Raw genomic sequence first — 26,146 nt, forward strand, 5'->3', positions numbered from 1 at the left:
CGATGTCGAAATATTGCAGTGTAGGTGCAGCTGAACAAAAGTCAGTTTTCTTTTTTAATGATACTTGGACAGAACTTTTTTCTGCTTATGAATATAGCGGAAATACAAGTAAAGCGGTATGTGGGCCTGCATGTGCAAGTACATGTTATTAACTCAATAAATTTAGCGAAAACGTTGACGTGAATTCCCCATGTAGGCCCTCGTTTTGGATCTTTTTCATCACCAATCAAAACTGGCAGGTGTCAATCTAATCAGAAGAGATAACCAATGGCAGGCCAGAATTCTCTCAATGGACCAATCGAAGACCGATTTTATGTTATGATACAATCAGCAAGGATGACCAATCGCGAAAGTGCATTTATGAGACCAATGGCAGACCAGGATTCTCTCCATGGACCAATCGCAGGCCAGAAATCATCAGGAGACAATATTCTGCACCTGTTGTGGACTCTTCGCGGCCGGAGAGATAAGGAGCTCCGCAGAGAGATGCCAAGCGTTACCGCAACGTCCACGACTCACCAGCGCTGGTTAACCGAGGAGCCCTCAAGAGAAACTCCTTTCCGCGCCTGTGTTGTTCTAGAGGTGAGCCCTGCACGTGTCTGGGTCGAAAATTGATCAAGCTACCTGCTTAAGAACATTCAAACGTTTTGGTTTCGCAGTTCTAGTGCTTTCTATTTATATGAACACTATGGTGTAGTAATAATGTTTTACTTTTATCCTGGGATCTATTTCGCGGGTTATGTCCGCGCGCTTCCCCGAGATTGGTCAATTCATCACCGCGAAGACAGTACCATCTCTTCTCCCGAGACGAACCAGTATAAGCCGACATGCCTGGACCCTGGAAGGAAGCTTAAGCCAAGGTGCTGGGCCAGGGACAGTTGCCAAGCGTCACCGTAACGTCCTCGAAAACCTGCGGGGCATCAGCGCACCAAGCCCGCCCAGTCTGGCCTGCCGAGGAGCCCTCAAGAGAATCTCCTAACTCATCGTGGAGGAGCTGGACTGCCTGTGTTCCATGAGAGGTAAGACCAAAACGTGGCTAGGTCCAGAATTGTCCATGTTCTTTGCTTCGGAACAGTCTTAATTTGTTGTTTTTTTGGCTCATCTACCAGTTGCAAGTAAAAGAAGCCCTCCAACAGTCGCCGCGGCTAATCTACCATGAGACCCGCTGTGTTCCAAAGGCGAGACTGCCGCGTGGGCCAGCTCGAGAGTCGATCATTGAATTGTCTTGGTTTCGAGTTTTGCTTCCTATTCATAAACCACTCGAAATTTCCTAGGTTGTATCAAAGGCATCCAGAGCATTTTATGAGGCTTGAAACTTTAATACAAAACCTTCCAATTTCTAGTCATTCCTACACATAGTGAGTGTCAATAACACTATACCATTACATACCGACATTTAAGGAGGAAATATACGATGTCGTTGTGTGGTGAGAACTGATAGAAAATCCAAGCCCTAATAGACTGATCCTCACTGTCCATCACAATTAGCGGTTCGACCAATGAGAGATTTACTGCATGTCCGTCAAATATTTGCATTTTTATGTTTTAATTTTGCATTTCTACGTTTTGACGGAGGTGGGCGGGGATATGATATCGGTCTATTTACACTAGGCGCGTGAAACTAAAAGATCACCATGTGGCTTATCTTTGTGCCGCTTTTGAGCACTTTTGGTAAGAAATCCACGGGCAAATGTGGTAAACAGTGGCATTAAATGTCAATTTCATAAAGATTACAGCAATTACTGTTATCTTACGATCTGTTTTCCGATCATGTCCGTCCCCCTAGGCCGCCACTAGTTGTTTTGTTAACCTCAATGTTAGAGTAATATAGCGACGTCCGTGGCGCTCATGTCCTGTTGCAACTGCATGTCATATTTTCACTTGCCATGGGACAATGATCAATCATTCTGTTTTGTTGCAGTGTGCACCCTGGTCCTGATGCACGCAGACCCTGGTCCTGATGCACGCAGACCCTGGTCCTGATGCACGCAGACCCTGGTCCTGATGCACGCAGACCCTGGTCCTGATGCACGCAGACCCTGGTCCTGATGCACGCAGACCCTGGTCCTGATGCACGCAGACCCTGGTCCTGATGCACGCAGACCCTGGTCCTGATGCACGCAGACCCAATCTAACTACGGCCCGAAGGCATCATGCAAAAAGGCATGACCTTTGGATGGGCAACATCGATCCCCACTGTAAGTAGAGTAGATCCTACCCAACTTTAATACTCGGACCTGAACCTGGCCATTCTTTTTGACAAGTTTGCATTACAACCGGAAGCAAGAAGTCGTTAGTCTTGCTATCTCGTTCTTATTGCCCGTGATTTTACTTTATTGTAGTGACAATACTGGGACGGAGACATCTCACACCAGTCGACTGAGGATCCATATAGACCAGAACCCGACATGCACGTGCTATTGGAGCTCGTTGCCGTCATCAAGCCCAGAGAATGCCATGCTCCATCATCGGTGCTCGTGTGCACGCCCTGTCAGAAGACCCGGGAAGTCAAGCGAAAGTCTTTTGTTCTCGCTTTTAAAGCCATTTAAGTTTCGTGTATTTTGCTTCTGTTTTTGTACAAAGGCGGTTGAACAGTTTAGGCTTTAGTGAGTATCGATATTGCCGGTGAAATTGGTGTCGAAGTAGTTTGGATTCTTTTGTTCTTGAAGTCCTGCGGAAATTTCGCTGCTGAAGGCTAAGGCTGACGTTCGGACACTGTTAGATATCAATGTGCTGACTAGTGTGTTGGTACGTGTTAGCACTCAGCACAGTAATGTCTAACACGGGCCCTTAGCAGCACAATAACGTCTAGCACCACTTACAGATCACTTTCCTCCGAACAAGCGTCTAAGCCTTCTAAATGCAGCAACATAAATTTCCATGGGAGTTTAAGTACAGAGGCTTCATGATACCGCCGCTGAAACACTGACAATACCAACGTTTATTAATTCTGGACTGTTCGCCTCTTCTGTACTTAAGTAGAGGCAGATTACATGAATACATGTGCTTTGAGAGCAAAGGTCTTTTCATCTGAAATTGGTTCTGCACATTCGTAGTGTTAATCAAAAGTACGATATCGATAGTTTGAAACAAGAATTATGCACAACTTCATTTCTGCATGACATAGAGCATAGTTTTTTTTAGAACGTAATCTTACCTGCATGTATATGCATGCTGTGTAGACTCTTCTTCCCGAGTAAAATACAGTTTCTCATTTTCTGGAAACCAGTTCAGAAAGGTTGCTTTTGCCTCCATACACTTCCGATACTCAATACAAATAATATACATGTAAACTTGGTAGTTCTAGATGGTAGAAAGACGGCTTGCTTTTTGTACGGTCTTGTTCTGATGGCATCAAATGTATTGCTTTGTACAGCCTTGTTCTGGTGGCATCTAAGACTGTTCGTACTCAGCAAACTTTGTTCCAAGTGTATCTTGCTATTCACTCGAGTGACTGACAATAAAATGATTTTCCTATTGTTGTGTCCATCAATATAAGCAGTGTATAAAAGTCTTTTGCATTCACATAGCCTTTATATGTCGTGTATTTCGCTAATACTCCAGGACAAGCGTGGCCACATTGCCCTAGAGTGAGAGCGTAATACATGTACGCGAGGCTCGAGAGCAAAAAGTCTGTTAACTTCATGTTGGCTCTGTCTCTTTAAAAGATTTGATTTAGTTTTTATTTGCCAACGTGACAAGTGTAGCACTAGGTCGTTTCGTACTTGGAATTTATGCCAGACACAACCCATTGTACACATGTCACATCTTTTGTAAAGAAATGCATTTTTAAACTAGTATATGTGTATAGTGTGCTGATATTTTATAACTCGTCATCAAAAAAATTGAAAGTTATGATTAAATGGTACAGTCAATATATATGAATAGAATCTTTATTCCATATCATACACATTTTGCAAGACATAGTACATGTGACTTTTCCTTAAGGTGCTAGGTAATACCTAGCAGTGGGCAGTTTTGGTGCAGTGTACTCTCTGAGCAGAGGAAAGGGTCCGGCTGGTTTTTGACATGTTTTTAGGTGTTTCTGTCAGGCTTTCTATTTTATTTTGTCCCCTTATTTATGTCTCCAACCGTGTGTTGGACAAAAAATGCATATATCTGAACACGATGAAAACCAACCGGACCCACACATCTACTTGGAGTGCAGACTGCCCTATCTGTTTATTTATACTTTTAGGCAAGGCCCTCTGTTGACCTGTTTCTGGAACACTGTCACATACCGCATTGCATAATGTAGTGAATTTACAAACTATCCTTACTAATTATGCAGATTAGCTCCCGATTTGCATAATTAGTCATTGATTGTGTAAAGCACCATCTGAGCTCTCTACATACCAAACTTCACGACGATCTGCCGACCCCTTCTTAAATTATTCATGTCCGAAGGTCAAAACAAAAACACCCACTGCAGTTCCAAACAAGACGCTAGGGGGCCCAAACTTACACAACTGCATTCCTGTGGAATGAGCTATCTACCACACAGAAATCATGACCATAGCACTTTCAGAAAATATGCTCCAAAATTTTGAAGCTCCGCTGCAGTCCCTCAGGTACCCGCTAGAAGGCCCATTATCGAACTTGACCTTCCTTTCTGTAAACCCTACCCATCCACTAAATATCATACAGGACCTTAAACAGCTTCTGGAGTTATGTTGTCCACATACAAATTCACATCCACACAAAGCCCGCTGCAGTATCGAAGGAAAATGTCAGGGGAACCATTTTTATAAAGTTGACCTCCGTTTCCACCACATCTACACACCAACAAAAAATCATGAAGATCCATCAACGTTTCCGTCCCTTTTTTTGCCTACATACAAACACACAAAAATTAAAAGTCCGCTGCAGTACTGTTGAAAAACGCAAGGTCAATCATTTTCGAACTTGACCTTCCTTTGCACAGCCACTACACACCTACCAAAAATCATAAAGATTCATCAAAGGTTTCTTGAGTTATGCTCTTGACATACATACAGACCCACCAAACAGCTGGCTCAACCAAAAACATAATCTTCCCCGAGTACTATAATAGTACTCGGCGAAGATAACTATCCTCTGAGCAGAGGTGTGGGTCCTGCTGGTTTTTAACGCGTTCAGTTTAGGCTTTTTTGTTCACCACGATTGGCGACATAATGAAAAGGGGACAAAATAGAAAGCCTGACAAAAACACCTAAAAAACACGTCAAAAACCAGCCAGACCCACTCCTCTGCTTGGAGAGTACACTGTACCAAAACTGCACCACTGCTAGGTGCGGAAAAGTCACATGTACATGTACCACGTAACATGACCAATTAACGTCCGATTTATTTAAAACGTATATATCTTAAAACCACGCGGACAGAGCCAAATTTCAAACCCATGGGCAGAAATATCAGCTCTTCTAAAAGGGAAATGCATGGTCTGTAAGTTTTTCTCCGCCCGTTTAACGCCGTGCGAGCATGTATTTTATACTGAGGTATATGATGAAGAATTGTGCTAGGGTAACCCGACCATTATCGTCCACTTCTGAATCTTTTCCCTTCTAGCACTATGCTTGAAGAACATAGACCAGAAAAAAATGCACAGTAACTGTCCAAAGTAGTCCACAGACAAATGATACTACGATCACTATGTCTGTCCGGCCACTTGCTTAACGGGATGGAAAAAAACAATGTTTATCTGTAAATTTCCCCCACATGCGCGGCACGTGGCGTTCACGTGGTAAACGGATGGCCATTATGTTCTGCTGTGCAAAAATTAAAGAGATGGCTAAGGATAATACTTATGATGTTCTTTATTGCTCATGAGAACAGGCTTTGGCATAATACACCGCGACATGTGGACATGAGCCAAACCGGACGTATATAGGTTCTGCACGTAAATAGGTCATGTTACGTTACTATGTCTTTCAAAATGTGTATGATATGGAATAAAGATTTATTCTATTCATATATATTGACTGTACCATTTCATCATCACTTTCAACTTACAACACTGCAATATCGAACCTTTGTGGCCCATATAATATCAACATACCCATATTTTTTCATGACCAGTTATAACATATACATTTGTATCAGCACACTCTACACATAGACTAGGCCTGTACCACCAAATGATTTTAACCCCATCTAGACTGGACTCATTCGCCCCATCATAACTTCCAAATGGTATGGTGCATGATCAAATTTGCAGGGGGTGATAAGCACGTAAATATCAATCACTCTCCATGATAAGCCTTGATTATTTGGCGAAGATAATGTGTTCGTGGAACTCTAGTTAGATATGTTTTGAGTTCCGTAAAGCATGGTGAAAGTACATCGTGTTTGTTTTCTCCTTCAGAATAAGACGCAAATTGATCTGTTGTTCGTTTTTTTGGGGGCAAAACAGGTTCCCCTAAAATTATCCAAGGGACTTTGGTATCAATTTAAAGGTTAGGAAATGGACTATCACGCGATGTAACTATCTAGTTGGATCCGAGTAAACCGTCAAAATTACACGCACAAATATACTGACCAAAAATTATCAATGTTTCGAAAGCCACAGCGCTCGCTGACAATTTGCTGTACACGAAATATCTACGGGTTGTGTTGGGCAGATCCTGTAGATGTGAAAAAGTATAAACATTATGTAGGTCCGAGGTCTTTTTGCTGCACGACGGGCGGTTGTTTACACTCATGCAACGGGGTCAAATCGTGCCGCGGCAAACGCCGTAAAAAAAGAAAATAAAGCGTTCTACGGTGACCTGCGGTTCGACTGACAGTGCTATTTTCGGACAGCCCCTTGCAGACGACCCCTGCAGAACAAAGTGTCCGACTGAGGTCAATGAAGGGTCATCCAAACAAACAATGGTGACCTAGTTGTATCGTAGGGTGCTGCGGTCAGCGTTTTGAGGAATATCAATCTGATCTAAATATTCAAATTCAACCTCACGTTTTAACCAACCAGTCGTGTGATTTAATTACATAATCCCTCCCACATTTGATAGATTTTACGCCCTGTTATAAAAACCTCCTCACAATCTCAGCATTACAGTCCTGCCTTACATTACCTTCGAAATCCCACACCGTGAGCTCATCTTTGGCATGCAGGGGCGCGCTGCCGAGCGGGCCCGCCGGGCAGCCCGACAAGACCGTGGACTGGCCATGGGCCCCCGAGGCACGTCGTCGGGACGGGGGAAAACTCGCACGGGCTTGTGTGCCAGCTATCGTAGGTGGAGCCCCAGAATTCTTTCAAGGTAAACTTCTTGAAAACTTTTCGTACGTTTAACTTCTTTATGTTTAGCCATAAGTATGGCTCAACATATTGTTTTCTCTCATGTTTCTTCTCCTGTCAAATCTTCAAATCGATTCATCTCTGTCATTTTTTGACCAAATGACCTGAAATTTGGTACAGAGGTAATGTAGGCAAAAACCAATGTACGTTCTTTTCCTTTTTTTGATATTGACCTTGAAAGTGATTTTATTGAGGTTTTTAGGCTATTTTTAGCATATCTTGGCCTCCTGCGCCCTTGTATTTCAACCGAATGACCTGAAATTTGCTGTATATGTGGCTTGAACAAATATTTAAAGGACTACATTCCCATTTTTGGCATACATATATTCAAAACGATTTATTTTGGGCATTCTTGACAATATTTGCCACTTCTGTCACTTTCAATACTACATATGACCTACAGGTCATTGACCCCGAGTGCCTTGCACCTGGCCAAGCTTGAAGTTTGCTTACGAGGAGGAAAGACCGGACATAAACATTTAACGTGATTATCGGGAAAACACCATGTTCCCTTAAACTCAGTGGTTAAATTGCAGTTTAGGAAATTTTATAACAGAAAACAAGTTAAATCAATGATTTTGTGAATGTTTATTCTAGCATTAGTTATTCCAGATATTTTCAAACTCCAAATTCTTCAACACAACACGGGAGATCGTTTCTCCTCAGACTGGCGCGACACTCCTGTCAAAATTGATTGATGATCTCTCTCTGCCGCCGACTTCATACATGATCAAAGGCGGGTGGTAGGCGGTGCCTTCCTACATGTCCTACGTACGGGCGTATGGATCGTAAAATTCGGCAAAAAAGGAATGATTAGGCCAGTAGAGTCAGTCCCCGGTAAGGTCAATGATTCGCCCTCTTGCGCTAGCTTGTAACGTTAAATGAATGTACCCTCTGGTGGCCAAACTTCACTGACAAACTTTCTCCCTATTATCATCATGAGCTTGCGTTAGTCTGGTACTAGTGACTATTATGTGCCGGGAATGTTTATCTATCGCACGCCTTGGAAGGAAGTTCAACCATGATAAATGGTCGGCCGTTGCGAAAATTTGGAATCCCATGCTGTTGATTTTTGTGATTGAATCTGTAAGAAAATATATTTTCATGTCGTTCATGTTTTTGGGACGGACGCCGGGACGGGGTGAATTTTTTCTATCATTTTCGTCCCGTTAGTAATGCAAATCGAATCGTGTTGCACAAGAGGCAAAACACTAAAAACGTGGGTCTTGTGGAGTGTTTTGGAGCGGGAAAATGCCGGATATTAGCGGTGCCGAACAGTGTACATCGTCGCGCGCGGGTGACGCTCCGTCAAAACAAATCCGCTGGTGGTCTAGCGCGGCCACCGAAAATAGGCAGAAACACACAGGAGGACTTAGCACCTTCGTTTATGAGGGCAATTATGAAAATCTTTTGTTACAAATTGTTCGAACATTGAAACATTTGGATAGATGGTTTGAAACTGTTCTAAATAAAGAGATTTTTGTGTAGTTACGTTCGAAATGTTTCCAACGTATGTGAAATGAGTTCAAACATGTTATAAGTTTCAATTCTAATTGTTTGAACACTTTAGAACTGTTGTGACTTAGACATTCTTTTAATCAAAATAGTTCAAACATATTACAAATATTATATTAAAACCCTCTCGGTGACTTTGAATTGACCCAAATATGTTGTTTTTGGTCATTTCCTTCGTCTCCTGTCAAATCTTCATATGTATACTATGGAAAACTTCATTCTTCCCTGGGGCTGATCTTTTTTAATTCAATTTTGAACTGGGTTGATTATGCGCAAGAGTGTAATTTTCAGCGGATATTTTTCGACTGGTTTACATGGAAATGGCACGGAATATCCCATTCTTGCAAAGGGAGGATTCTTTAATTATTTCTTTCAATTTTGAGCTGGAATGATTATGAAAAAGTCCATTCTTTAGCAGAAGTGTTAATCAATTAGTGGATATGGTTGTGGACTGGTCCATATTGTGTTGAGGTGCTACTGGAAGACTCAGTTTTGGACTGGGGTGATTCATTTTTTTAGTGCAAGTATTTTAGAATGGTCCATTGTTATTTGGGGAGAGTCCATTTTTTGCATGGCGAGGAGTATGGCTAAACATGCTGTATTTGCTCGCAAATGTTGCCTTTCTAGTTTTATCTTGTGTTTCTCTGGCTTGGAACTTGTAGTTGTAGGTTTTCTACATTTCAGAATAGAAAGCATCTATTTGTACCTGGTATTGGATTTTACGAATTGAAAACTATGACTTACCACGACCTGCAAATCTCTACTAATCGGAAGGGTTGTGAGATATACTAGTCTCGGGGCTTGTGGCTGGGAGGGGGAGAATCTAGGTGTTTGTGTACGGGGAGTCGTGAGAGAGAAACAAGGATTGTGTAGAGAGTGGGTCCCGGGATGCGTTTTGCCTCTCCTCTGTCATGTCTGTTCCTCGTTGTAGGCTCCAGGCTGGTAGGCTTGGTGTCTGTCTTGTCCGGTTTTCTTTCGATATCCGTGTAATAGAGCTAGCAATGTTTCCTTCGACTGGAAAAATTTTATTCCGTGTTCGTAGGCGTGATGTCGATGCTCTGTTCAAATTCGTATGTACTAGTATCTGTTTCTGTTCGTTAAATTTCCCTCGATTGGTGTTTTCGTCTCGTCAAACCACGTTTTGAGCGCTAGTTGTACAACAAATTGAACCGTGCATATTGTATCTCCACCTTGGGCCGACGAAGGCCGTCATGTCAGGGTGAAACTTTCACTGAAAGGGAATGTCATAGAATAGAGACATGGTCCGACTCGTACAGTTAGTAAGTTTCTATAGAGGACTACAGCAGTCTCCTTCAATAGTTGTTTGTTGACTTTTTGGTGTTCTGGTGTAACTTTGTTTTCTTGATGTGGTCGTCCTTTTTTTTAATGTTCCGTTGCACTTACCCCTGCCTTGAAGAATGGATGGAAAATTGGAGGTGGCCTCTGTGACATACTCCCACATATTTTTCCATATGGCTGGCTCCGGCCAGACCATCCCGCCTGGGCAATTGTTGTGTACTGTGCACTCTTATCCTACCTCCGGCTAGCCACATGTGGTTACAAACCATTATTGTTCGTACATGTCGTAAGGTCGGTGTTCTAGAAATCTCCACCCATTTGATTGACGTATGCTGGCTGAACCCTGCGTACCTGTTTTCACCTCACTTTTGTCTGTCGTTGGGGGCCTGATTTATGACTGAGACTAAGTGTACATGTAGCATCTTCTCTAGTATTTCTTTTCCCAATCGTGTTCCAATCGAAGGAATTGATTTTTCTTGTGGTTGTTGAGTTTTTGTCCCGGTTATTCGACTGTTCTTTTACTAACCAAATGAAACATTTTCGGCATGTTGTCAATGTCGGGACATCCATGATTGCTACGATTCACCCACTGCCTGCTACTGGTGATTGAGTAAATGATAGATAATGTTTGTTTTGCCAACTAGTGACGGGCTACGGTTTTCAGTGGTTGTGGAAAATTTTGGGCGAGTTCTCTGTAGCATTACGATTAAAAAGGCATGTTGTTTACGGACGGCCAGTAATGATCAGTAATATAACGGACAAAAGACCGTGTTCCCTAGGCGTCTGTTTTCTTCTATTTTCAGTTAACCGCACACGAGCAGCGAGGGCCCAGGACTAGAAAGGCATATTGTATACGGATTCTGGGGCCGCACAGCATAGAAAACTGCTTCGACCATGGTAAGTAAGTGAAACCGTTGTCGGGCATTTTAGATGTTATCGCTATCAACGGTTATTAACTTCCTAATGTCTACAGAGTTTCGGTGACAGAATTTGGTCGTTTTGAAATCATCGGTTCAGACATTTCCCTCTTGTTGTTCGATGACATGACGTTGTCTTCAATCAATAATATTTCGCAACACATTTTTTATTTGTTTACCTGGTACCGAATGTATGGTTATTGGTGATTAACTGCAAGTTTTGTAAGGCTTTGTGTTGTAGTATTAGGTTAACGTTTAGTGGGCTATAGTCGTTTTCAATTTGTACTTGTTGTAAGTCCTCTTTTTGTAACGGTGCCCATGTAGCAGTTCTTATTTCTATCCTAGCTGTCTTGATTATTGGTTCCACCAAGAAAAGTTTCGTCACGTTTTGGAAGGCACCGAACGCATTTATTTGTCTGCAGGGGCGTTGCGTTGATGTTGTTAGGTTAGTGGGCTATAGTCGTTGTCAATTTTTACTTCCAAATCTTCTTTTGTAACGGTGCCCATATTGTAGTTGTTTTTCTATTCTAGTTGGCTGTGTTGATAAGTTCAATCAGTAAAAAGTTCGCCAACTGCACATGTGGTCCAAATTCCAAGTATTGGATTGTATGATCAAGTGATAAATAGTGTCGATGATGACTGGCTCATGTTTCTCTGGCTCAGTTCCTGTGTACCAGTTACCGCACCTGTTATATTTTCCACTGTGTAAGAGGAAATCGAAATTATGGTTAACGTTTTATCTACACGACGTCATGTTCCGCCGGGATTTTCCGGTCGTACCTACCATATATTCGCTCCTCTTCGACAGGACTCATCTGTCGAGATTGGATATTCCAGTAACGGGCTGTTTCCCTTCTTCAGGTCAGGCCCTGAATTCTGGCCCTGGATGGCCAGTAACAGCCCAGGAGACCCTGGTCCCGGGTGTATATTTTTCTTGCATTTTCAGTAAACCTCACACGCAGTGCAGCGAGGACCCAGGACCACTGTATCCAGGGACACGCTATGTTCTACTGTCTTCTTCTATCCCCTGCCCGTCGCCTATAGGACAACGTGAAAATCGATGCCTTACAGCGGTAAGCCAACCGTGTACCGGTACAAAACCGGTATTTCTGTGTGGACCGGTCCAAGAAAAACGGTCCGGTAAAATCAGTGGACCGGACTTTGGACCGATCAGAAAATTCACAGTACAAGACTACCAGCAGGCGGTCACATAATGAAATATAATAATGTTACTGGTCTAAGAAAATACAAAACAGCAGATTTAACGAGTCGTGGTTGCTCTTTTTCGAAGATGTTAGCTGTGAATCATATCTAGAAACACCTGAAGGATGAGTCAACACACGGAGAGGCGAGTACAGTTAATTTTAAGACAGTGCGAACCTAAAAAAATTATATCGTTCCAGACATGGCGTTATTGTCCGACACATGCATACTTGCAATCAAGTAAATCACTCGCCAAAATATGGTGTACTGCCACACTACTATTATCAGGTCCAGGTCCGGGACCTGACCCTCTGGACCTGGACCGGACCTGAATTTTCTGTACCGGTACCCACCCCTAATAGACAATAGTGTTTCTGTCGTCTTTGTTAATCTGAGCAATATGTAGTTCTATATGTTGCGTCCCTTTAAGGTCTTTCCTTAAAGGTGCCCTAAGCGATTTCAGGGGGTAAAACTTGAAATATTCTGGGGAAAGCAATTCTGTTTGGTGAGGTTGAAATTTACATTTACTTCCCTATATTAGCACATCTGCATCATTATTTCATACTTTGGGCGTTTAAAAATAGTACAGAAGCAAGCCACAAAAGGAGTATTTTATTTATTGGGTCCCCAAAAAAATCAGCCCAGGATCCAGCCGTAACCGTTTTCTGTCGACAATCTTCGGTAACTTCCGGCTGCGTGACGTCACAGTGCCAAAGCACATTGCGCCATGACCACGTGACTATTTCTTCGGAAGCGTTCGGGACATATCGGTCAGAATCGTGCATGTTCGGAAGATTTGAAATGATGGCTGGCCTCCAAGTGCTCAGATTTTCAATGAGTTCCCACCGCACAACGACATCACATTTTTGCTCCATGATGGTCGATATACAATGGGATAGTGTTATCTAAACTTACTATGGATAGAAATCAGAAAAAAATTGATTTTGAATATATGACTTTCAGCGCCCTAATATTGCTTAGGTTGCCTTTAATAAATGACAAACATATAACTTTAAACCTTTCTATACGATTTGCGCTCTCTTGCGCTCTCTTACATTCTGTGAAAATCATCGGCTCAAACACGTTGTATATACATGGATGTGAAACCAACAAATCCTTGAATCGTGTTCATACAGGGGAAGAGCATACCTGCACAGACCATATTGTGACAAACAGGTTAATAGCATCGATTTATTTATGCCCTTTTCTCTCTTAGTGCCCGCAGGTGAACTTCGTCATGGCTACCTTCAGACTGCATAAGGAATCATCGTAGAAGAATTGGAGTGTGCGACGATAACATTCACCAAGGAGAAACATTGAATGCAGGACCATCGCACTGGGATAATTGCGAAAGCAAAATGGAAAAGAAAAAGAACACACACACAATGAAATAGCACATAACAAAAACAAATGAAACACAAATAGATAAAAACTCTCATGCACAACATGCCCAATGTTCGAGAGACCTTGTCTCTGCGTCCTTTCTTTATCCCTTTAGATGTTAGCTATAGTCTTCAGAGAGCATCTGAAAGAACCTGTATCAGGTACATGTCGAAACATAAAATCCTTTATTGTAACAAGTCAAAACAAAAATATGGATGAAAGCTGTGACATTGTATCATGATCTACATTGCAACATACCCTGCCAAACCATAATTCTATATTGTAGAAGTAAAAGCTTATCAAAACATCGGCAAAATGCTGTAATAGTACATGTTAAAACTACCGCCTTTCCTGTGCTTGACGCATTAGATTTGAGTTCCTCCCCGACAACTGTGAACGCCGTTCCCGCAAGGCATTGTCAAAAACCAATTCCCTGGGGAATGCGTGCGTGGTCCAAATTTGATCCCAGCACAATACAAACGGCTCCGCCCCTGAGGCGTCGCCAAAAAAGAGACAGGGAGGCGCGTTTTGAATAAAATGCAGAATGATTTAAAAATGCATTTTATGTAATTTGTTAATAACATTTCAACAGACTTTACGTTCTACAATCTTATCTGTCTATCAGAGTCTGAAGGGTACAGCATATAACGTTAGATACAGTATAGGATTTTAGCGTCCTGGTCTTTTAGTTTTACAAGTTGATGCAGCTGAGACATACATTTTGTTCAAACTTCAATGCAAAAGAAAATTATACTTTTCATTATATCGTATTCATATTGTTCATAATATGTTAATGTTGGTATTACATATAATCCCATGTAAAGGGGACGTTAACAGTTACCTTTTAAATTAATCATCATCATGCTGTATATGGAATTATTAAAAAAACTCCTTGCTTTTAGTAGCAACCCCATGCTATGGAGAAGCATGAGAATATCAATGATCATCAATGTAGGATCATATTTGACTCGCAGAGGTCGAAGTATTTCATGATTATTGTTATTCATCCTAAATTGCCCTATAACATGAACTTTTCAATGTGCTAACTTTTTAGTATCTAAAACTCCGGGTGTCTCAATATAAAATGGCATACTGGGCGCAATCTTCAAGCAGGTATTGGATTGAAAATTCGTCAAGTTTTCAGGATTTCGGTTTTTCTGACAAAGCGGCACTAGAGCTCGGAAAACTTGCGATTTTCCGCCCCCGACATCTGCTTGGAGTGGACGCGCTGAAGCATGGGACCGTGGCGGGGCGAAAGGTCATCGCGGAACGGGGTGAATGACAGAAAGTTCGGAACCAAGATGGCGGTGGTGGAGTTGGAAGTTTTGCACTACGGCATCATTGCCATCCTCCTTATACTCCCCGTCTTGTACGAGACCAGTGCCACCTTCAAGTATTTCGCCAAGTTCATCCTTTACGACATCATCGTCATGGCCATCGCTGTTTTCCTCATGCCGGTTTTGGCGTTCAGACCGAGAGATGTCAACAACTACAGGTCAGGGATGTTTTCACAACTTTCACAAACCATTCACTATAATCAACAAAAGATAAAATTGTAGACGTTTGTGAATATTAGCATTTCTTATCAATAATTTATGAGTCTTTTGATCTGGTTGTAATAATTGCATTGTCCTTTGCATGAAGCTTTATACAAAATCATGAGCATTCATAATATTTTGTCTGTATGCATATACACTTGCTAAACTGTAGATTTTATTGTATGTTTGTATTTTGTATCACGTAATGAAGTGCTGTGTTATTCAGCAATCATCTTGCAATGAGGGTGAGACATTCTTTTCCTCAGTGCATTTTTACTTCCAATTCAAATGCCCCCACAACAGTAAAATTTCTTTGCTATATATAATTGTTATCAATTTCATCTTTTGATTCCTAGACAATATAAAATCAAAGTAAGATTTGTGGCCTTCACCCAGAAGGTTTCCAGTACCACCTGGTAGCAGTGCAAATGGAAGCATTTGTGGACAGGGTCAAAAGGTCATAACAATGAAGGTTACTCATATAAGGGTGAGGATAACGTTTGTTCAGACCCTTGTAAGTTGTAGTGCCTAGGCTAGTGGCACACAGAGCAGCAAGTTTCCTCGCTGTTTCAGTCGCAGGGTATGTTCTTATAGGGAGCCCTTCCCCCCTTGACGTGCTTGAGGCACCTCCTCGAACATGGGATCCCCATTTTACATCCCTTCCAAAATTTGCAGCCATAACCGAGATGTCCTGACCCTGGGACTTTAAGGGTCTCCAACTGATTGGAATCAGAAGCTTATTAACTGTGAGGCTGCTACAAGTGAAGCTAAGAGACATCCCTGGTTGAGGATATCGTCCAATTGCTTACTAGTACAATATAGTTAGTCTAAAGCCTTAAAGGTTAAACAATGGTATGAAAAATGCTGTACAACATTATGAACTAATAAATTGGTGTCTTAATTGATATCAAAGGCAATTTTGTAAGGGATGAAAACTTTGCTTATGTCCTATGAATGATATTCCTGAACATTTGCTAGACTATGCCGTACTTGGAGGATTGTTTGCCTTTTACCTAGCCCGTGTGGACGTTGACATTGGACTTTGAACTCAAGCTCGAGACTCTCTGAATATGAATAAACAAATGCCAACATTGCAGTGTACTTTTGGTCACCTAACCTTCTGTGTAATTGAATGCTCAGGAGGTTTTAGCAAAAACCAGGTGTCTAATTTGATAGATACAAGACAGATAAAATGCTCAGTGACTCAGGTCATTGCAAGGTGAACAGTCACAACAAACATGTAGATGGTATCAGTTATCCTGGACTCCCCAAATGGAGGCAGATGTCTCTCATATCCTTTCATATCATTATTAGTTTATGAGAGTTGTACACATATGCATTTATATCATAATATGAGTACAGTTGTATATGCCAAATGCACCTGACAAAATAGAAATCCTGACAAAAATACCTAAAAAGACGTCAAAAACAAGCCAGAGCCGAACCTCTGCTTGGAGAGTAGGGCTTTTGGCCCTGGTGGGAGGGGGCATTTGTTTGCCACAATATCAGGCTCCACTATCCAGTTTGCATCATGGGGACTTTTTCAAACCTGGTACAGTCAGAACTGATACAGAACACTCACCATCCGGTTTATTGTCTATATATCTACATGTACCAAACCAAAATAAAGCCCAGCCAAAAAGCCTGCATTAGACTAGGTAATTAGACTTAGCCTGCATTTAGAGGCTAGGTACATTTGTATTTGTGTCCACTATACAACTGTTCAAACTTAAAAGTAAACATGCTTGTATTATTAAGGTACAATACATGTACTCTTTGGGATTGTGTGTATAGTTTACACTAGTGTGATCAGTGTGGTGTGGATGATTGGGTCTGAAGGTCACTTTGGTTTGTTTGTGAAGGTGTCACAAGACTATCTAGGGCAGCTAGGACGAAAACACTGGCTTGTTTAAATATTTTGGATAGTTGTCAAATAATGGACATATGCAATGTGTCGTAAACAATGTGTTATTTGCAAGCCTACTTCTTAAAAGCTCTATTTTGACTTACAATTCTCTAAACCTCCACACCATCCCCCGTTTGGTCGCTCCACTCCCTCCCCATGCATTAAATGCTCCCCTTGCAATTTTTTTCCTAGATAAAACCCCTGCTTATACAACACACGGTGCTATTGAGAAATATCATTTCTGTCTCAAGGACAGGCTAACAGTGAAATAAGGGATGAATAGGGATGTGGCTTTTCCTCTATGTGCCAGTTCAGAATGGATAGTATTGATATTACTTAGTATTGTTATAAAAAAATATAATACTAAGATGATCATCAGTCTGTCATTATATGTTGTATGTGTCAAAAGATTATTTTTATTTTCCTACTTTTGTTGGTATCATTGCATGTATCCCATGTCTCTGTGATTACCAAAATCTTTGCATCTGAAAAGAGACCAATTTGAGCTTCCTATGAATAAACAAAAGGCTCAAACAAACAAATATGACTAAGACTGTTAAAGAAAATGACCCTAAGCAAAAACTTAAGAAAAGACTCAGTACAACTTTGTAGTCTTTTATCACAGGATATTTTTGTATGGTGGCGTTGAATGGCCAAGTGGTTCAATTCCTAGTGTTCCTGTCTGGACGTTTTATCCTTGGTGAAGGCGCTTAACATGACTTTCCTCACTCCACCCAGGTGTAAATGGGTACCTGACTTCGGTTGGGGAGGTAAAAGGCTGTGCAAGGAGAGGGATGGACTCTACCTTCCAATACATTGCCCTGGAGACAGTGGATAACAACCCACTGCCCCTTCCGCCTCCAAAAGGCTATTGGACTAGTACCTTAACCTTTACCAGGGATTTCCCTAAAGTGGCGCTCCTCCATCCTGTTCTAATCCTAGCTCCATCCTGTTGATTTTCAACGTTAGGGTATTTCTTCCAATATTTCCCCAACAAAACCTGTAATTTTGCTCAAAACTGGAAATTTCAAATGTAAAGGCAAGCTGAAGTTGCAGGAAATGTGTGCGCCCACCTCCAGACCACCACCACCCCCCACCCCCTGCAACATGTATCCTGTGCCTGGCACCCTCCCCCCATCCTGCTCTATATTTCTGGGGAGATCACTGCTTTACCCTTTTATTTTTTTCATTTTCCAGGATAGTGTCGTGGGTGGTAAAGAACACCATGAAGATTTTTGCCATCAAGATTGATATAAAACACAAGGAGAGGCTGGTGTCGGACCAACCCTACATACTGGTGTCCAACCATCAGAGTTCCCTTGACTTTATAGGTAAGGAATTCAACTGTGCAGGTTATACTTATGGTGTTGGTAAAATTGGAGCTGCACAGGTGTTTCTGATATCTACAAAATGTACCTGTACCTGCACTGACTGACACTGATAAATACTGGGTATTCTCCAAGCCAACCTCTGCTTGGAGAATATGGTACTGGATACAAATCTACATGTAATGTATTCTAATCTGGTTAAATTAATTTTAGATCTTTAAAATCTGATTTTAAATCTTTAAAATCATAACCTCCCTGAAACACTTAATTTCCTACATTTTGAGGGACAAATTTTGCGAAATAGAGTTTTCCCCCTGTTGCAGCCTTATGCTAAAGCCAGATATTGATACTTTTATAGAATTTATCAAGGGTCACAGGGTTCTCCCTAGAAAGGGAAATATAGCATAGGGGGTCCCTATGCTCATCTATACTGGTGAGAACATTGTGATTGTTTGGAATCTAATTTGTTACCTCCTATTCTCCTCTCCCCTTTAATGTCCGACTACAGGCATGATGGAGCTGCTACCAGATCGCTGCGCATTTCTGGCGAAACGAGAGCTCCTGTGGGCGGGGCCCTTCGGCATCTCGTCCTGGCTCTGTGGCACAGTTTTTATTGACAGACTCAACCCCGAGAAGGCAAGGGACACCATGGACCAAACAGCAGAAATTTTACACACCAAAAATGTGGGTACAGCATTTGTAACACAGGGTTGTCTCTGGTGCTTGTTTACAACAACTTTGCATAAAATATTTGACATGAAACAGAATTGTACACACTCCCTTGTATGATCTTGTCTAGTCTATCTGTTACAAGTAGTCTTGATGTTCATGTATTTTGGTTGTTCTTGCATCTTTTGAACAGATAAAACTCTGGATTTTCCCGGAGGGTACAAGAAACCACAATGGATCCATGTTACCCTTCAAGAAAGGTGCTTTCTATCTAGCTGTCCAGGCACAGGTAAGGACAGGTGTTCATTATGTTCTCTCTCAAAATAAGCATTTGGTCATATTGTTTGTGGGCATAAACTACAGTCAAACCTGCCTAGGCGACCACCTTTTCAACGCGACCACCTGGCCATGGCGACCGCTTTTTCTCGGTCCCGAAAATTTTCCCCATAGGCACAAGCATTAAGCTGCCTGCCCAAGGCGACCACCGGTCCAACGCGACCGCCACGAATTGGGACCGCACAGAGCACAGTCCCTGCCCATGGCAGTCGCCTAATTTTCAAGCGTGTGGTGACATCGGATCATTTTGCTGTCGGATTTCACGGAAATGTTTTCAAGACTTTGAAGGACAAAAATAAGGACAAAAATATATGGAATAGCAATGTTATAGCATCGATTCCTCCATGAAGTGTTTTAATAAAACGTTCCCCCTATAAACATTGTAAAGACAAATGTTTGTGATGTTGTTGTGCCTATCGTAATCTTATAGTTTACCGCAAACTCAGTTCGGTTTAAACTCAATTTTCAGAATACGTATTGCATGGCGTCAAAAAGTCAGATTTCACAGAAATTACTATCTATTCCTTGTATTTTCAACAAAAATGTGTCTGTGTCTTACTAAACTCTGCCGAAAAATGACTTCGCGGCGGGCAAAACATCAGGCGAGAAATGTTGTTCCTCGGTCCCGACGCCATCTTGGATTTGGGGCGGCCCGGATTTGGCGTACCGCTGACCTTTCTAAAACACGATGCTTTTGTGTATGAACATTTACGAATACTATAGTTATTTATGAAAATTAATATTCTTATTTTCTTTTTATTTCCATGAATCTCACAAACCTTTATTGGACGCTGTGCGTTCTGCTGCACTGACTAATACCTTTTGATGCGGTCGCACAGAGCTTGGCAAGCCGTTTTCATCTTTAGTTGCCAGATCGAAAACTTTTTGCCCCTTTTATCCAGCGGTCGGCGCCCCAAAAAAGGCTGCGGCCAGCATGTGTTTTCTAGGGATTTGTCTTACGCCTTAAAACTTTGATGATGTGCGTGTGTGTGTGTATTATTCAATGTAACGTGTGAATGCGGGAGGGCGCTGCGAGGCATCGATTTGTAGCCTTTGTTTTGTAGTCAAAATTATGACAAAAATTTGTTCACGATGTAGCGGTATACAATTATTACAACGATAACGGAAAATGTAATTTTTGTAGGATCTTTCTGTCAATGAGAATTGAACCTGGCGGGGGTCGCGCTGTCTAAATTCACATAATTTTCCATCCATTTACGTTCTGTATTTGAAAACCTCGACCTGGAAATATGTGAGTGGAATCCTCTTCATGGCGACCACCTGTCCATCGCGACCGTTTTTGCTCGGTCCGCCGGGTGGTCGCCTTGGGCAGGTTTGACTGTATAGCTTGTGCAGAACTGCCCCTAGCAGTTAATGAAGGGACTGCAAGATGTCCATGCTAATGATTCAGATAGGCACAGATGAGAAAACGTTCACCATAGTATAATGTAACCATCAAGTCCTGTGTGTTCATTTAATGTTCTATCTAACAATAGGTATTTGTACACATTGTTGTAGACAAACTAGGTTGTGCAGAACTGCCCCCTAGCAGTTCGTCAAGGTACTGGAAGCTTTCCATGCTATTGATTTGGATAGACACAGGCCAAGAAATGTTCACCGTGGTATAATTAAGTTCTGTATGTTACAGATTCCCATCGTTCCAGTGGTCTTCTCCTCTTTCTCCCACTTCTACAACAAGAAGGAAAGGAAGTTTGAAACAGGTAAAGACAGAAAAGCAAACCTCTTCTTTCCAATCTGTTACGTTAGTAGTCTTTAGCTGGATGTACAATCCAAGGTATTCAGTCATGTACGTCTATAGTTGACACACATTATTTTTTTTACCACAAGTGAACAGATGATAGGACAAATGTGTTTCTTTCTTGGGGAGAGTAAGTAGTGCTATTCTCCTTTCTATTCTTTAAATGTGTGTATCATATCATTAAGAAGATGTACTATTCTAATAGCTGTTGATATGAATAAGTTACTAGTACTGTAAATTCATTTTTCTTTGCAGGTTTTGCTGTGTTTTAAGTTTCCAGTTGAAATAATTCTGTAGTACATTCAGTAATACATTGGAGGCACATATTATTCACAGTGTCATGTCAACACGAATACTGCAAAAGTAAATGCAGTTATGGTGACAGTTCAATAAAAAGCACAACTCCTACAGATGTTTCTTCTATCTTTATATGTAACACACATTTTTACCACATCCTCTCAACAGGCAGAGTGACTGCTACCGTCCTCCCACCAGTTTCCACCGAGGGCCTCACCAAGGATGACGTCGGTGACCTCACAGAACAAGTACGCAAGACTATGCTGCAGACCTTCAACGAGACCTCCCTGCCAAGGATGGAACCCAACGGGTACAGCTGAACCAGGTCCAAACATGCAAACAGGCAACAGCAGCCCACCCGTGGTCACAACAACTAGGCAGTATGTGTCACAACAACAAAGTGTCTTGTCTGGAACAAGGTCCTCAGTACAGTAATACGTGTGTTTGAATCTCCAAGCAGATGTAGAAAGGCTGAATTGTAATGTTTCTCAAGCTCACGGTTTTGCAAATCAGCCAGCTCTTCAGAAGTAGGGAGCTTGAGAAATGTCACGATTTTGCCTAGCTAGATTCTGCTTGGTGAGTATATGTGTATCATCAGAGCAACTAATTTGTCAGGGATGCTTTTCGCATTTTAATGGCTGGATCTTTTAGTTTACTTAGTGATGAGTTAGAGTGGGATGGGGGCAAAGTAGACACTACATACATGAAGCTCTTTCCTGCAAAAAATGATAGAGAAATTGAGTGATATGCAGTAATACCTACTAAATAACAGTTTTGCAAAGAGACGAAAAACTATCGCTGCCATTTTCCGTGTACTATTGTGAGATTCAGCTGACAGGCTGGTTAAATGCTGCTTTATGCTGACTTCTGAAGCACAGGACATAGACATCTTGAATTTAAAGTAAACTTTTTCAAATTGCAGTCAACTACATGTACATGTACATGATTTGTTTTGATATTTGATACAACCTCCTTGGTTTAATTGGCATTTAAAGCTGTCAAGCAAGCTTCTTGCTATGGTTGGTCTGTGTTTAGCAGCCTAGGTCTTTTGAATAAGCATTCAATCAAAGTTAAAACGATCTTCTTAGAATCATTTGCAGTTAGTGAGTGAAACTACAAGTGATTACCAGAAGGCAAATTGATTCTGTCAACACTTTTTTCTTTAGTTCTTAGTGAGTTGTAGGGCAAAGGTTAAAGTTCAGAGGTTAAGGGAATTTGAAGTCATCATTACACCCAGTGTTACACAAGTAAACATGTTAGCTGTCATGATTATTATATGAACATTGCTGTTATGGTTTAAAAACGATCAGACTTGTATATTTTCTGTAATTATTCTGTGTGTATGCAGATCTAAATTTTTTAATAATTAGTAGCGCAGCGGAATAAGTTTCGTCCAGACTTCTTGGTTTAGTCATCTTTTTTGTGCCAGTGTGTCAGTTGGAAAATTATTTTACCCCTACTAACTAAAGACCTTTTAGTTTGACACCATTCAGAGCAACTGCAGCATATGCTAGGAAAACAATGCAGGCATAGCAATTATTAATTTCCTTACAACTTTTTAAAAATTATAGCTAGCTTGACTCTTTTGATAGCATCCTAGATTTCCTCGAAGTAAGAAGTCATCACTGAAGACTCGCACATGTACAGATAACCTTGTAATGAATGACCACTAAGGGAACTTGTTGCACTCCTTGGATGAATCTTTATTGTTTAAGATCAAGACTTTCTTTAAGATCACTATAACCTTTCCAGGGGAGGTACCATCCTTAGATATTGTGTTATTTAATTGGTGAATTCAATTTATGTTTAAGAATATGTACCAATGTTGCTGTAGTGCAGTGTATTAACATTTGACTTGGTCTTTAATTTTGTAACTCTTTGAATGTTAAGTATGGTACAACATCCAAGCTTTTACAAACATTTTGTTAAGGACTACTACTACTGTAGTACTATGCAGTATGTGAGACACTGATCTTTTTTGATCAAGCTATATATACATGGCTTCAATTGTTTGTTTTATATTTACCATGGTAAACTGGATATTGTTTTGTGAGGTTTAAGGATCCAGGCTTCTTTTTACGTTCAGCAAATGGAATGGTAGGAATAAGAAAGTATCCCACTAAAGATGTATAGCAGTGATAAAGAATACAATGTCAAACCGACGCAACAATACGTAAAAGGTATGAAATGAATTTCTGATTATGATTAACAATCAAAACTACTGTCAACATCAGAAAAAATTGTCCCTGAAAGATTTTAAGAGGCTGCTAAGTAATATTTTGTAGAATTTTGTTTCTTTTTTGCATAATGATTATATGTTACAGTTGCAAAACATCATGTGATTGTATACTATTCTAAAAATGTCCAATTCAAATTGTAATATGTTCTTCTGAATTATTTGGATGATTTTCAGTGAATTCCTAGGTAATCAAATCTGCCGGTATAATTACTAGTAACATTGATGGATATATTTGTCCAATTATTCTGTGATATATCATATTGATACAGATTTGGTCATAGTTGACCACAGCAAGTTTAAGATGAGTTCAGGTTAGCAGGATTATGTTGTGACTTACACAGATGAAATTTTTTGATGTTTGTCCACAGAAACGCCTATGTTAATCACAAATTTGATGCGTTTTCCCATTGTCCAGTTTTGTGAGATATATATGTACATTATATATCATATTTCCTAACAATGGACAGATATGTAACATTTTTGTCACATATCTGACATGGGTTATACTTTGTGATGCTGGATAGTGTGCTATTTATGCCAATTTTCATAGCCAGTCTAAAGAAACACTGTTTTCCTGGAGAGCAAAAATAGCAATGGATAATATAGCAAATTAGAGAAAAGGGCTGTCAAAATATTAATCATAAAGAGTATACTTGTAGTGGCCATCAAGAAGCATCAAGACTAGTCATTCGTAGCTTCCAATAAGGCCTGGGAGAAAATGTTATGTTTCCGGTTACCTGACTGATCCTAGCCTTTTTTGGGGGGGCCGCTGGTAACAGACATAAAATTTTTGATCTGACACCTGGGTGATGAAATTCAAAACAGCCCTCCTGTATTTCACACACTTTTGATGAAAAAAAGCGTAGTAAACATTGTACTTCTTTGTTCAGTGCTTGTACGATGCACCTCTGTATAAGTACAATGTGATGTTGAAAATAACATTTCAGTTTTACATTGCTAAAATGTATATTGCTGAAATGTATTTGTTGTATCAATTTGGCCAAAATCTATAAAAAAGAGATAATCCCCACCAACCGACCTTAATTTTATCTGGAGTGTAACTGGAAGCACAACATGACTTTTCCTAGGACTCAGGAGAACCACCTGTCGAGCCCACCAATCAGGAAGAACAGTGCTTTTGCATTCTAATTATGTACTGTCAGATGGTAGGACCAAACAATCCTGCAATATATTTTTAAATTATAAAAAAAGTCACTTTACAATACAACATGTGTTTGTTATTTCTTGCGTATGCTTCATGTTTTGTGAATGGGATAAGTGGAAAACCTCATGGCGTAACATATACATGTACCTAATTTTACCCAGGGCTCTCCTCAAACACTGGATTGAAAACACTTTCTCTTACTATGACCAGCATATGAAGCCTTAGGATCCACCGTCTGATCAAGGAGGTTATTGTAACCTCCTTGGTCTGATATTTATATCACAGACAACCCATACTCTTTCACAATTGTAGTTGACTTTATTTATTCCCTTTTCCTATAATGAGACTTGTAATTACCATCATCAATAATATTCCACTAATGTATATTATTTCTTTAATCATCACATACATGAATTGGTACATATTCTGCTTACTGGTACTGGAAGACCACAACTTAGTACAAATGGGCAAAACTTCAACATAATAATGACCAACTCTACATAATTTTTTTCATTTTATAACTCACTATTGACATGTAATCTTAATTTAAAGGCCTGTTTTAAAAAATGTTCTTGACATTTGATAGCTACAAGATCCAGCCTTCAAATGACCATACAATAGAATATGATAATATACAGATAGGTCCCAAATAATGTGAAAATTTTGAAATCAAAATGATGGTGATATCATATGGAGTGAGGTCTTGTATCAATGTTCCCAGCAGAATACCTAATAATATCTTTTGTAATTTCTGATACATAAATGACAAAGGGTCTATATGGCTGTTGATTGGTCTATGTGGAAACCTATAGCTTGGAAAGCACAAAGTACTTTTTTTGTTGCACAGCATACATGTACTTATATTTCTGACAAAGAAATATACACAAATGTATATATATTCAATGCAAATTGAATTTTGCATCTTTCAATTTGCTGTGTGGTTGCAACGTAACTGTGCCGGCATGTATTGCTGGGGTACAGACTTTAGTAATAGACTTAGGAACGTTTCTATTTTCTGTAGTAGTCATCACGGTCACCCCGACAGGTACCTACACAAAATAAAGGAAAGGACAAATCAACAATCAAATTAGTTACATACAACATGTATTACACGTACATAAAGGTCTATATTGTCAAATCTTAGCATGAGCCTTAGCCCCAGAATCAGAGAAGGAAAATGAAAGAAAAGTGTCCCCTGAACACTAAGACAAACAAACAAACAAACAAACTAACTAACTAACTGATTGCGATACCTTCGTTTTCACGGAGGAAAAATACGTAGGTATATCAAACTTTCAAAGTTGTAAAGATCAACA

General features: G+C 40.6%; 2 protein-coding genes and 1 long non-coding RNA gene across 6 annotated transcripts in view; 2 read left to right on the plus strand and 1 right to left on the minus strand.

Annotated features, from left to right (window-relative positions):
- Positions 1-44: 44 nt before the first annotated feature.
- On the plus strand, positions 45-13,535 carry LOC136442176 (uncharacterized). 4 transcript variants are annotated; one of them, XR_010756972.1, is made up of 6 exons: positions 45-582; positions 761-1,019; positions 1,922-2,198; positions 2,343-7,238; positions 10,894-12,080; positions 13,427-13,535. It is a non-coding gene; the product is annotated as an uncharacterized lncRNA (long non-coding RNA). The 4 variants fall into 4 exon arrangements; XR_010756971.1 differs by lacking the exon at positions 45-582 and having other exon boundaries at positions 589-1,019; positions 10,894-10,987; positions 11,353-12,080; XR_010756970.1 differs by lacking the exon at positions 45-582 and having other exon boundaries at positions 589-1,019; positions 10,894-10,987; positions 11,954-12,080.
- Positions 13,536-14,849: 1,314 nt separating this feature from the next.
- Positions 14,850-24,893, plus strand: LOC136442173 (1-acyl-sn-glycerol-3-phosphate acyltransferase alpha-like). The gene is made up of 6 exons (XM_066438872.1): positions 14,850-15,088; positions 18,235-18,368; positions 18,874-19,049; positions 19,228-19,323; positions 21,019-21,091; positions 21,595-24,893. Exons 1-6 carry the CDS (start codon positions 14,895-14,897, stop codon positions 21,744-21,746), a joined length of 825 nt encoding a protein of 274 aa, XP_066294969.1. The 5' UTR covers positions 14,850-14,894; the 3' UTR covers positions 21,747-24,893.
- Positions 24,894-25,128: 235 nt separating this feature from the next.
- Positions 25,129-26,146, minus strand: part of LOC136442174 (epidermal growth factor-like protein 8) — a 37,834-nt gene continuing 36,816 nt past the window's right edge. The window contains exon 8 of the mRNA XM_066438873.1: positions 25,129-25,879. Within this exon, the coding sequence (XP_066294970.1) occupies positions 25,839-25,879 (41 nt within the window). The 3' untranslated portion in view covers positions 25,129-25,838. The remainder of the gene's footprint in view (positions 25,880-26,146) is intronic.

This window comes from Branchiostoma lanceolatum, chromosome 9, assembly GCF_035083965.1.
Source record: "Branchiostoma lanceolatum isolate klBraLanc5 chromosome 9, klBraLanc5.hap2, whole genome shotgun sequence".
Classification (NCBI taxonomy): Eukaryota; Metazoa; Chordata; class Leptocardii; order Amphioxiformes; family Branchiostomatidae; genus Branchiostoma; species Branchiostoma lanceolatum.